This window comes from Vombatus ursinus, unplaced genomic scaffold, assembly GCF_900497805.2.
Source record: "Vombatus ursinus unplaced genomic scaffold, bare-nosed wombat genome assembly UNPS02014775.1, whole genome shotgun sequence".
NCBI lineage: Eukaryota > Metazoa > Chordata > Mammalia > Diprotodontia > Vombatidae > Vombatus > Vombatus ursinus.
In genome coordinates, this window is record NW_020954553.1 from 14,014,237 (window position 1) to 14,027,066 (window position 12,830).

Consider the following 12,830-nt stretch of genomic DNA (forward strand, 5'->3'; position numbering starts at 1 on the left):
TTTGGAATACTTGTCAGATTTACGGCTGAGGGAAGACATGACTAAACAAGAGATAGAGAGAATCAAAGGAGGAATTTTGATTACACTAAATTAAAAAAGTTTTGCACAAACAAAAATCAATGCAGCCAAAATTAGAAGGAAAGCAGGAAACTGGGGGGAAAAATTATAGCAAGTTTTCCTGATAAAGACCTCATTTCTCAAATATTTTAGGAACTGAGTCAAATTTATAAAAAAAGAACCATTACCCAATTGATCAAAGGATATGAATGGACAGTTTTCAAAAGAAGAAATCAATTATTAATAATCATATGAAAAAAATGCTCTAAATCACTAATAGAGAAATGTAAATTAAAACAACTCTGACATACCACCACCTCATACCTATCAGATTGGTTAACGTGACAGAAAAGGAAAATGTGGGAGGGAATGTGGAAAAATAGGGACACCAATGTACTTGTTGGTGGAGTTGTGAACTGGTCCAACCATTCTCGAAAGCAATTTGGAACTATGCCCAAAGGGCTATAAAATTGTGCATACCCTTTGGACCCAGCAAAACTACTCCTAGGGCTGTATCCCAAAAAGATCATAAAAATGGGGAAAGGACCCATATGTACAAAAATATTTATAGCAACTCTTTCTGTGGTAGCAAAAAATTGGAAACTGAGGGGGTAACCCATCAACTGGAGAATGGCTGAACAAGTTGTGGTATATGAACGTAATGGAATACTACTGTGCTATAAGAAATGATGAGCAGGCAGACTTCAGAAAAACCTGGGAAGACTTGCATGGACTGATGCTGAGTGAAGTGAGCAGAATGAGGGGAACATTGTACACGGTAAAAGTCACACTGTGTGATGACTGACTTTGATAGACTTAGCTCTTCTCAGCAATGTAAAGATCTATGACAACTCCAAAAGACTCATGATGGAAAGTGCTATCCACATCCATAGAAAGAACTATGGAGTGTGAATGCATATCAAAGCATACTATTTGCTTTTTTTTTCCTTCTGTTTTGTTTTGTTTCTTCTTTCTTGTGGTTCCTCCTATTGGTTATAATTCTTCTTTACCACATGACTAATGTGAAAATGTGAAAATATGTTTAATAGAAATGTATATGTAGAGCCTATATCAGATTGTACACTTGTCTTGGGGAGGGAGGTGAGGAGGAAAGAGGAGAAAATTTAAAACTCAAAAGCTTGTGGAAGTGAATGTTGAAAACTAAAAATAAATTAATATTAAAAAAAGAAAAAGGAAAAGGACCAGTATGTACAAAAATATTTATAGCAATTCTTTTTTTAGTAGCAAAGAATTGGAAATTGAGGGGGTACCCATCAACTGGGGAATGGCTGAACAAGTTGTGCTTTATGACTGTGATGGAATACTATTTTCCTGTAAGAAATGACAAATGGGATGGTTTCAGAGAAATCTGGAAAGATTTATATGAACTGATGTCAAGCAGTCATCCAGCCTCTGCCTCAAGACCTCCACGCAGGGTGAACCCACCACTTCTCCTGGAAGCCAATTCCACTTTGTATGCTTCTAACTGATGGGAAGTTTCTACTGACATCAAGCCCAAATTTGCCTCTTGGTCCAAAGTAAGTCCAATCCTTCCTCCACATATCAGTCCTTCAAATACTTATATGTATCATGTTTCCCTAGAATCTTCTCTCCTCCATCATAAATTTATTCAGTTCTTTCAACTGATTTTCACTTATCACCAATTCAAGGCCCTTTCTGGTTGTCCTTCTCTGGACACTACAGTTTTTTAATTTTCTTCTTATATCATAGCACCCAGAACTGGAAACAATACTCAATTACAGTGCAACTATCACCTTCTTATTCTTGAAAGCGAGTTTTCTAAAGATGACTGTTTTTAAATTGGAGTGGGGAAAGATTTGAGGCAGGGAGATCAATTAGGCTATTGGCAGTAATCCAGGTGAGAGGTGATACAAGGGCTAAAACAGATATAAAAGGTCACTAAAAGTCACAAATCTTTTTCCTTTACAATTACTGTCTAATCATACTTAAGCTTTTATCATGAAATCTTCCCTGATTCCAACTCCATGACTCCCCTCCTTCTACCCATAATATTTTCACTCAGCTCAAATTACCCTGTATTTAGCTATATATTAGTACATGTTGTATCCTCCCACTAGGATGTAAGCTCCTTGAGAGAAGGAATGTTTTATTTTTGTCTTTCGTATCACAAGTGAGTCCAGTGTTTTCTGGAAAATATGGCAATTCAAAAAGACAAGTTCAGGGGACTCCTTAATAGTCCTTAACACTAACATGGAACGTTGAAGACAATAGGCACTTAATGTTTGTTGAATTTGACTGAACAGCATAGAATATGCATTCAAATATTTGTTGAATGATCGAGTTTTTAGGTACCTTTGTAGCAGTTCACATTAACTGTTTTATATTTTTATTATTTAATATATATCATGAATTACTTTTCCAACCAGGCTGTAAGCTGCTTCAGGGCAGGGATCTCTGTTAGCATCCAAAAATGGTGGGCATGTAAGATGTTCAATTCTAGCTGAATTCAAATTGGGATAAATCTACTTACACTGATTTTCTATTTATATTTGTTCCTGTCAATATAGTGAAAAGTCCTGATTTTGACACCAAAAGATTTAAGTTTGAACCTTCTATGTCCTATTCATAGTTGAGTGACCCTAGGCAGGTCAATTTTTCTGGACCTCAATTTCCTCATCGGCAAAATGAAGAGATTTGACTGGATAATCTCTAAAATACTTTCAAGCTCTAGAATTCTATGATTCTAGGTTACAACCCATCTAAGCCTCCACACCCTCATCAATGAAGATAACAATTCTTACCCTAACACTTTATTTTTAATATTTTATAAACTTTCAATTGTCATGAGGTTTTTTGAGGGATCAAATGACAAAATGTGTAAAGGGCTTCAAAAGTATAATGGGTGGGGGAGACAGGTGGGTACAGAGAGAAGGTAGATTTTAGTTAGCTGAAAAATAAAATAAAATTTATTTAAAATTTTTTTTCAAGTATAAAGTACTATGTCAATGTGAACTATTATTATTTTCTATAACTATGGAACTGGAATACAACTGGATCATCAAGTTACTTTGTACCACTCAAATTACCTCATTACTCATCTTTCTTCAAAATGATCATGATCTCTTAATCATCAAATATGATAATCTCAGTCCCTCATTCTTCTTGGCCTCTGACTGCATCTGACATCGCTGACCCTCTCTTCTCTAGCATGTTTTTTCCTCTCTGAGTTTTCTTGACACTATTCTCTGGTTGTTCCTCCTACCTCACTGACCTCTATATCACACACCCCTTAAATCAGGGTATTCCCTAAGGCTTTGTCATGAATCCTTCCCTCTCTCACAGTGATCTTATCAGCTCCCATGAGTTTAATTATGTTTATGCAGATGACTCCAAGATCTATACATATCCAGCCTAAGTCTCTCTGTGGAGTTCTAGTCCTGCATTACCACTTACTTATTAAGACATTTCAAACTGGGTATCTCAGAGAGATGTCTTAAACTCAACATATCCAAAAGAACTCATTATTTTTTAATTTCCCTCTTTCTGTCAAGAGCATTGCCATCTTTCCAATCTTGCGGACTTGTACACTCAGTCATATCCAATTCCTCCATCTCATTCCACATACTGAATCATTTGACAAATCTTGCCCTTTTTACTTTCACAATATTCTTCACATCTGACCTGAACCCTTCTCTATATTTCTCACACAACCACCTTTAATTCAGGGGCCCTCCTCATCTCTCATCTGGACTACTGCCAACAGCTTCCTACTTGATCACCCTGCCTCAAATCTTTCTCCATTCCAATTACTCTTCCATGAAGAGGCCAAAATGATTTTCCTCAAGTGAAGATTTAACTATATCACTCTGCTACTTGATAAAATCTAGTGATATGCCATTGCCTCTAGGATAAAGTATAAATTATTCTGATAAGCTTTTAAAACCCCTCACAAACTGACCCAATCTACCTCTCCAGCTCATTATACATTATTCTCCTTCCCTTACTCTATGGTTCATCCAAACCAGCTTTCTCAGTTCCTCACCCAAGCATTTTATCTCCCATTTCTGAGCTTCTGCACTGGTCTTCCCCCAGGCCTGGAAAGCACTCTCTTCACTGTCTCAAAAATTCCCTCACTTCTTTCAAACTCACCTTCTACACAAAGCCTTTCTTGACTTTCCTCCCCAATAGCTAGTGCTCTCCTTAACTACCTTGAAGTTATTTATATTTATATTTATTCTACATGTATTTATATCAGAATATTTTGTCTCCCCCAATAGAAAGTAAGCTCGTTCAAAGAAAAGCGTTTCTCTTTTTTTTTTTGGTCTTTCTATTCCCTATCACCTAGCAGAGTATTTGGTACATGAGCAACTGAAAAATACTTACTGATGGACCAAAATAATCTCTAAACTGAACCAATACATTATTTGGTTCAAAGTCCGATATGACAGGGTATTAACACATGCTAACTGTTTTAGTAGCCTAATATATAAACTATATTTCTGGCCATCAGGTCCCTAACAGGAGGAACAATTTGTTAGAAGCTGAAAATGAGGAAAAGTGGATGGGTGAAAAGAGATAGAAAAGTGGTAGAAATGGGAGAGAAGAATATAGCACAAACACAAGATCATATATTTAGGGTTGAAGGGAGTGTAGGGACCATCTAGTCTTAACCTCTATTTTTAGACATGAATAAACTGAGGGCCAGAAAGGTTAAATGATTTGCCTGAGGTCTCACACGCAAACCCAGCTCCTCTGACTCTAAATCTAGCACTCTTTCTACTATGTCAGAATTCAATGCTCCCCACTTTCCTACTTAGTTTACACCCTGAGTTGAGAAGGAATGTACAAATGCTTCAGATTTTTCCTGTCATAACTAGGTAAATGTTCAAGTTGAAGTGAAATGTAGCTTCAAAGCAGTCTATATAATAGTACTACTATTTTTACAACTCTTATATCTCTACAGTATACTAAATTCTAAATTAAGTTGGGAATATACTTAGTCAAACTGTAGACATAGTTTTATAACAGATGTACAAACAATTAAAGTAGGTTGCTGTACCCCAAAAATCAAAATGTTTCATATCTTACCTGTTTACCCTCCTAGGACATTTGTCTGGTTTAATATCTACCTCATAGAGATAGACATCAATCTTTGGGATTTCAACTTGGAAGCAGTTGGCCAGCAGCTTAATGGGTTTGCCCATGGTGCCATAGCCAGGACGTCTGGGTACCATGAGCAGGGGCTGTGCCCCAACGGGTCCTGCTAGGAAAAAAAAGAGAATATATCATCACACCTTACATTTGCTATATTAGGGTCAGAAATTTAGAGGAGGGAAATCTTATCTTGGGATCCATAAACTTATTACCTAAAAATTATAACTATTTCAATGTAATTGGTTTAATAATCCTATGTATTTTATTTTATGCATTTAAAAATATTCTGAGACAAGGTCCATAGCCTTCACTAGACTGCCAAAGTGGGCAGAAGGTAAAAAAAAAGGGGGGGGGATGATGAAGAAGCTTATAAATCCCTGTTCTACATGACTAATATTCACACTTTCATATTCAAGTGGGGTAACCTAATAGTACTTGATAGCTCTTGCATCTGGGCTTGTTGCAAAGCTTAATATATATACCTTGGGTTGAGGGTTCCTATGTATTTAGTATGAAAAAAGTCAATACTGACATTGTTGCCTATAACTGTATGTCACATTTACTTAGAGATAATCATCCTAAAACTATTGAGATACCCACAATAGTGAATTTTTTTGGGGGGGTGAGGCAATGGGGGGTTAAGTGACTTGCCCAGGGTCACACAGCTGGTAAGTGTCAAGTGTCTGAGACATGACTTGAACTCAGATCCTCCTAACTCCAAGGCCAGAGCTCTATCCACTGCTGTCACCTAGCTGCCCCTACAATAGTCAATTTCAAAGGAAGGAGTCATGTGATCGGTAAGAGCTTACTAAGCAATGCACTTCAGGAGTCAGAAAGTCGAATGGAGATGGGAAGGGGTAAGATTAGAAATCTCTTGCTCAATAAGTATTTATTAAGCACTAACTATGTGTCAGGTACTGTGCTAGGCACTGGGAATACCACTACCACCTTCCTGCCTCCCAAAAAAAGGGCAAAAGACAGTCACTGCTCTCAAGAAGCTCACAGTCTAATGGTGGGGAAACATACTGCTATGTACAAACAAGTTATCGACAGGATAAATTGGAAATGATCAACAGATGACACTAGCATTAAAGGTAAACAAAAAAAGCTTCTCATATAAAAGGAGATTTTATCTGGGACGTGAAGGAAGCCAGGAAAGCCAGAAGGTAGAGATGAGGAGGGAGATTATTCTAGACCAAAAAAAATGCCTAGAGCCTAGAGAGTGTCTTGTTCCAGGAATAGCACAGAAGCTAGTGTCACTGCATTAGAGAGTTCATTGAGAAGATTTAAGGTGTAAGAAGACTAGAAAGGTAGGAGGAGGGGGCCAGGTACAAATATGAATGGCTTTGAAAGTCAGAGGATTTTTTATTTGATCCTAAAGGTAATTTTTTTTTTTATCCTAGAGGTAATAGGGAACACTTATTGGACTTTATTGAATGGGGGCAGTGACATAGTCAGATTAGATATGAAGGGTGAATGAAAGTAAGGAGTTGAAGATGACATCTAGATTGTGAATCTAGGTGACTGGGAGTATGGTGGTGCCCTTGACAGTAATAGAGAAATTTGAAAGCAGAGAGAGTTTGGGGGGAGGAGGAAGATGAGTTGTTTTGTTATACAGAACTTTCAAACTCCCTCCACTTGGACAATTTATAGTCTTAGAAACATCTGTGACTTTTGACAGTGGCTTCATTGCCAATATGTCGGAACAAGCCTGGAACTCAGGTCTTCTTGATTCTAAAGCTGGACTTTTGGATACTATACTATGCTGCCTCCCCGCCCCCCAACAAATACACACACACACACAAACACACACACACACACACACACACACACACACACACACACACTTCAGTAACTTTTGGGCGGGTGGGGAGAGGCAATTGGGGTTAAGTGACTTGCCCAGGGTCACACAGCTAGTAAGTGTCAAGTGTCTGAGGCCACATTTGAACTCAGTTCTTTCTGACTCCAGTGCTGGTTCTCTGTTCACTGTGCCACCTAGCTGCCCTACTTCAATGCCTTCTAATAATTATAAGAGGGAGATTAAGTCTAGGCCAAACATGTTTTCATTGCTCTCCAGGATGCAATGTTGACTTATTTCCTCAAGCCATTCTTAAGGATTGAGTGAATGAATGGCAAGGCCATTAAAAATGTAAGGCCACATCTACAACCAGTGGCAATCACTCTGACTTTGTTTTACCTAGTTATTTTCTGATAAGGTACTAGGTTGGTGGTTAGTGTGATTAAACCTATTTGTTGTGCCAAAACAGAAGAAAAGAAAAAAGGGAGAATCTCCATGGAGATGGCACTTAACAGTCCATCCTGGAGTTGCTCACTTTTCTTGCCAAAAGATTTCAATCTTCCTCCAGCAACAGTCAAATCAAGATGGAAATTCAACCGATGCAAACGTATCGAGGGCCTACGGTGTGCACCAGCTCTTGGAGATACAAAGAGAAACCAAATAGTCCTTTGCCTCAAGGAGGGGAATACAACACATACACAGATATATGCGTGTGTGTATGTGTGTGTGTGTGTGTGTGTATGTATGTATATATGTATGTATGTATATATATATATATGCGTATCACACTAACTTGTAGAGAGCAAGAGAAATAAATATTAAAGTATTCCAAGAAACTTTTAAAAGGGAGAAAATAATAGTAATGAAGGAAATTACAGAGGACTCCATGGAAGAAGTGGTACCTGAGCTAAATCAGAGCTGAGAAGGAAGGACATTCCAGGCATGGGATATAGCTAGTAGTTCAATATTGCTAGAAAACAAGGTGTTAATAATAGTTAGCATTTATACAGCACTTCCAGATTTGCAAATGTAAATGCTTTGTGCATTTGGTATTTGCTTTACCTATCTTTACATACATAACTCATTTGATCCTCATAACAATTATATGAGAAATGTCCTAATATTATTATTATTCCCATTTTACAGATGAGGAAACTGAGAGACACAGGTTAAGCAACATCCTCGGGGTCCCACAGCTAGTAAGTGTCTAAGGAAGGATTTGAACTCAGGTCTTCCTGTCTCCAAGTTCCAAAGTCTACCCCAGAGGTATCAAATACCACTCTGCATTACCACTTGTGCCCTACAGGGGTCTTATGTACAGTTTAGTGGCCCTTTGAGTTTGACACCAAGTTCTATCCAACGTGTCACCTAGCTGCCCAGTACATAATTTGGATTAAGGCAAAATAAAGCTAGAAAGGTAGAGTAGAGCCAAATTGTGAAAGTGCTTAAATGCCTTTAACCTAAAGGCAACAGAAAACTACTGAAAGTTTGAGCAGGGGAGTGATGAGCATAAGGAAGATTTTCTTTTCCTCCCATGGCTAAGCAAAGGACGAACTGAAGAGGGATACATTAGAAGTAGAAAGAACAATATAAAGGCCATTTCATAACTTTAACCAAGTGGTGATGAGAGCCTTAATTAGAACAGTAGCAGTATAAACAGAGAAAAAACAATGCAAAATATGTTGTAAAGACTTGGCAAGTGAATGAAAATTTGGAGTAAAGGATAAGGAAGAATCAAAATTCATTGTTAGGTTATAAATGTGGGTGAATGGAATAATGGGAAGGACTCAACAAAAATAAGGTAGTAATAATAGTTAACACTTCTGTAATGCTTTAAGGTTTGCCAAGCACTTTACATATATTAATTATTGTACTTAAACCTCACAACAACCCAGTGAAGCAGGTGCTATTACTGAACCCATTTTGCAGATAAGGCTGAGAAGTTAAAATAACTTTCCCAGTGTCAGCTAGTGTCTGAAGTAGGATTTGAATTCAATCTTCCCTAACTCCAAATCTGACATGCTATCTACTATGTGACCTAGCTGCACAGTTTAGAGGTGGACTGAAGAAGAAAGGTAAGGAGTTACATAGGACAGTAGATTTTACAGATAAGAAACAAAGGCCCAGAGAGGTTAAGGAACTTGCCAAGGGCAGGTAAGAGTCATCCAGATAGTTAAGTGGCAAAACTGGAATGTAAAGCAAGGTTCTTCGGACTCAAAACCAACATTTTTTTCAGGGCAGCTAGGTGGCACAGTGGATGAAGCACTGGCCAGAGCAAAGGCCCTGGAGTCAGGAGGAACTGAGTTCAAATCAAATATATATAATATAATAAACCCAACATTTTTTCCCCTGTACTACGATTTTCAAGTGTCAATGAGACAACTAGGTACTTATGTCCAACAGGCACATATAGACATAAAAAGAATCGGATCACAGTAAGAGAATTACGGAGATGGAAGAGACCCCAATGGTCATTCAGTCCAACCTATACCTAAAAAAGAGACCCACTACAACAGACCATACAAATCTCGGTCAAGTCAAGACGTATTCAGCATCTACTATGAGCCAGGTACTGTGCTAAGCACTGATGATACAACAAATAGCAAAAGACAGTCCCTACTCTCAACAAGCTCAGTCTAATGGGAAAGACAGCATGCAACAGCTACGTATAACAAGATACAGACAATATTAATTAGGGATAGTTCTAGAGGGAAAGCATTAAGATTGAGGAAAATTAGAAAAGACTTCTTACAAAAGGTGGGACTTTAGATAAAACTTAAAACAAGCCAGGAGGCAGAGATGAGGAAGGAGAAAATTCTCCTTCTTGTGGGGGACTGCCATGGGGAACAGTCAGTAAAAATACCTGGAATCAAGACATGTACAAGAAAGAACAAGGAGGCCAGTTTCACTAATTACAGAGTATATAGGGGAAGGGGTGGGCATTTAAGAAGACTGGAAAAGTAGGAGGAAGCCAAGTTATAAAGAGTTAAAAAGCCAAACAAAATTTTATATTTGATCATGCAGGCAACGGGGAGCCACTAGGAGTTTACTGAACAGTGAGGTGACATGGTACTTCAGGAAGATCAATATGACAGCTAAGTGGAGGATGAACTGGAATGGGGAGAAAATTGAGACAGGGAAAGCAAACAGCAAGCTACTGTAATAGTGCAGACATGTGGTGATAAGGGCCTGTGTATCAGGGTGCTGACGGTGTCAAGAACAGAGAAGAGAACCTATGTGAGATTTGCCATGAAGGCAGAAATGATAAGATTTGACCACTGATTGGATATTAGGGAGGAGGGAGTGAGAGAATGAGGAGTAGAGAATGACATCTAGGTTGTAAGCTTGGATAACGGGAAATGGTAGTGTCCTGGGCAGTAATAAGAAAGTTTGGGGGCAGCTAGATGGTGCAGTGGATAGAGTACTGGCCCTGGAATCAGGAGGACCTGAGCTCAAATCTGGCCTCAGACACTTGATAGCTGTGTGACTCTGGGTAAGTCACTTAACCCCAATTGCCTCACCAAAAAAAAAAAGTTTGTAAGGCAGAGAGGGTTTGGGGGAAAAGATAATGAGTTCAGTTTTGGACATGTTGAGTTTAAGATACTTGTAGGACCACTCAGTTCAAGATGTACAATAGGCATCTGGAGATAGGAGACTGGAAATCATCAGAAAGTAAGACTGGACAAATCTGACAATCATCAACATAGAAATAACAGTTGAGTTGAGAGGTGGCGAAGTGGATAGAGCACCCTGAAGTCAGGAGGACCTGAGTTCAAATCTGGCCTCAGACCAAACACTTGACACTTACTAGCTGTGTGACCCTAGGCAAGTCACTTAACCCCAACTGCCTGAAAAAAAAGAAATAACAGTTGAATCCATGGGAGTTGATGAGATCACCAAGTGAAACTATATAGAAGGAGAAGAGAAGAAGGTCCAGAGAGAGCCTTGGGGGACACTCATGTTTAACAGGCATGACCTGTATAAAAATGCAGCAAAGAAGACTGAAAAGGGGCAGGCAGGTAGATAGGAGAGAACCAGGAGAGAATAATGTCATGAAAATCTAGAGAGAAGAGCAGATTGACCCTTCTTGAGAAGGTGGTAATCAACAATTGAGAAAATGCCAATGGATTTGGAGATAAAGAGATCTCCAGGAGATAGTAGTTTCAGTTGAATGATGAAGTTGGAAACCAGACTGTAGAGCAGTAGCAAACTCAAAAAGAAACAGATCCCGGCTGGCTGCATATTGACTTGGAAAAACAAATTAAAAGTTATCTATACTGCATTGTAGTTTTATTTATTAAGATCAGTGCCCATGGATTTAATTGCCATCTTTATGCTGATGACACTCAAATCTACCTTTCCTGCCCCAATCTTTCTGCTGACCTACAACTGCCTTTCAGACGTTTTGAACTGGAAATCCAGTAGACATCTTAAACTCACTATGTCTGAAACAGAACTAATTATCTTGCCTCCTAAATCATTCCCCCCTCCTACCTTTCCTATTACTGTAGAGGGCAACAAGTCCCTCAGGCTCACAACCTTGGAGTCATCCTGGATTCCTCACTATTTCTCACCTCCTATATTCAAACTGTTACCATGGCCTGTCAATTTCACCTTTGCAACATCTCTCGAATATGCCCCTTTCTCTCCTCTGATGCTGCCACTGCTCTGGTGGCAGATCTTCATCACCTCATGCCTTGATTACTGCAATAGCCTGCTAAGGGGTCTGGCTACCTTAAGTCTCTCCTCACTACAATCCATTCTCCATTAAGTCATTTTACTAAAGTGATTTTCCTAAAATACAAGTGTGATCATGTCACTTCCCTACTCAATAAATGCTAGTGTCTTCCTATTGCCTCCGGGATCTAATACAAAATGTTCTGTTTGGCATTCAAAGCCATTCATAACCTAGCCCCCTCCTAACTTTCCAGTCTTCTTACACCTTACTCTTCAAGATGTACTCTTCCATCCAGTGACACTGGCTTTCTGGCTATTCCATGAACAAGACACTCCATCTCTAAGCTCTAGGCATTCTCTCGCCAGAGAGAATCTCCTTCATGCCTGGAATGCTCTCCTTCCTCTACTCTACTGATGTTGCTGGTTTCCTTGAAGTCCCAACTGTTCTCAATTCCAATGCCTTCCTTCTATTAATTATTTCCTATTTATCCTGCATATAGCTTATTCTGCATGTATTTGTTTGCATGTTATCTTCCCTATCAGACTGTAAGCTCCATGAGGGCAGAGATTGTCTGTTGCCTCTTTTTGCATCCCCCCCAAGCTCAGTACAGTGCCTGGTACATAAAAGGCACTTAATAAATGTTTACTGAATTTAATTTCCCAATAATATTTTAATATGATTCTGGCTGTTTTCAGGACTTTTGTCTAATGTTGAGTTTGAGAACTTTGATTTAGATAGTTAAGAAAAGAGAGGAAAGGAAGTGGAGGCACATATTGCAGATGGCTTTCTCAAGGAGTCTGGCCACAAAAGAGGAGAGGGTTATGGGCCTATGTTATTGTTTTTTTTTCCCCTTAATAGTATTTTTTCCCCAATTACATGTAAAGTCTTCAACATTCATCTTTATAAAATTCTGAGTTCCAAATTTTTCTCTCTTTCCCTTTCTTCCCCCCTCGCAATCTGTTATAGATTATACATGTACAATCATGGGCCCATGAGGAGTCAAATCTGACTCCTCATGACCCATTTTCATGACCTATTTGGGATTTTCTTGACAAAGAAACTGGAGTGGTTTGCCATTTTCTTCTCCACTTTACAGATGAGGAAACTGAGGCAAGGAGGGTAAAATGATTTGCCCAGGGTCACACAGTTAGTGTCTGAGGC

General features: G+C 38.8%; 1 protein-coding gene across 3 annotated transcripts in view; it reads right to left on the reverse strand.

Moving 5' to 3' along the window:
• Positions 1 to 12,830, reverse strand: part of AGO3 (argonaute RISC catalytic component 3) — a 99,124-nt gene that overhangs the window by 63,560 nt on the left and 22,734 nt on the right. For 2 of the 3 annotated variants that reach the window (XM_027864450.1, XM_027864449.1), the window contains exon 2: positions 5,128 to 5,299. In XM_027864450.1, the coding sequence (XP_027720251.1) occupies positions 5,128 to 5,273 (146 nt within the window). In that variant the 5' untranslated portion in view covers positions 5,274 to 5,299. Of the gene's footprint in view, positions 1 to 5,127; positions 5,303 to 12,830 lie in introns of all 3 variants that reach the window. The other variant, XM_027864448.1, reaches the window with a different exon arrangement.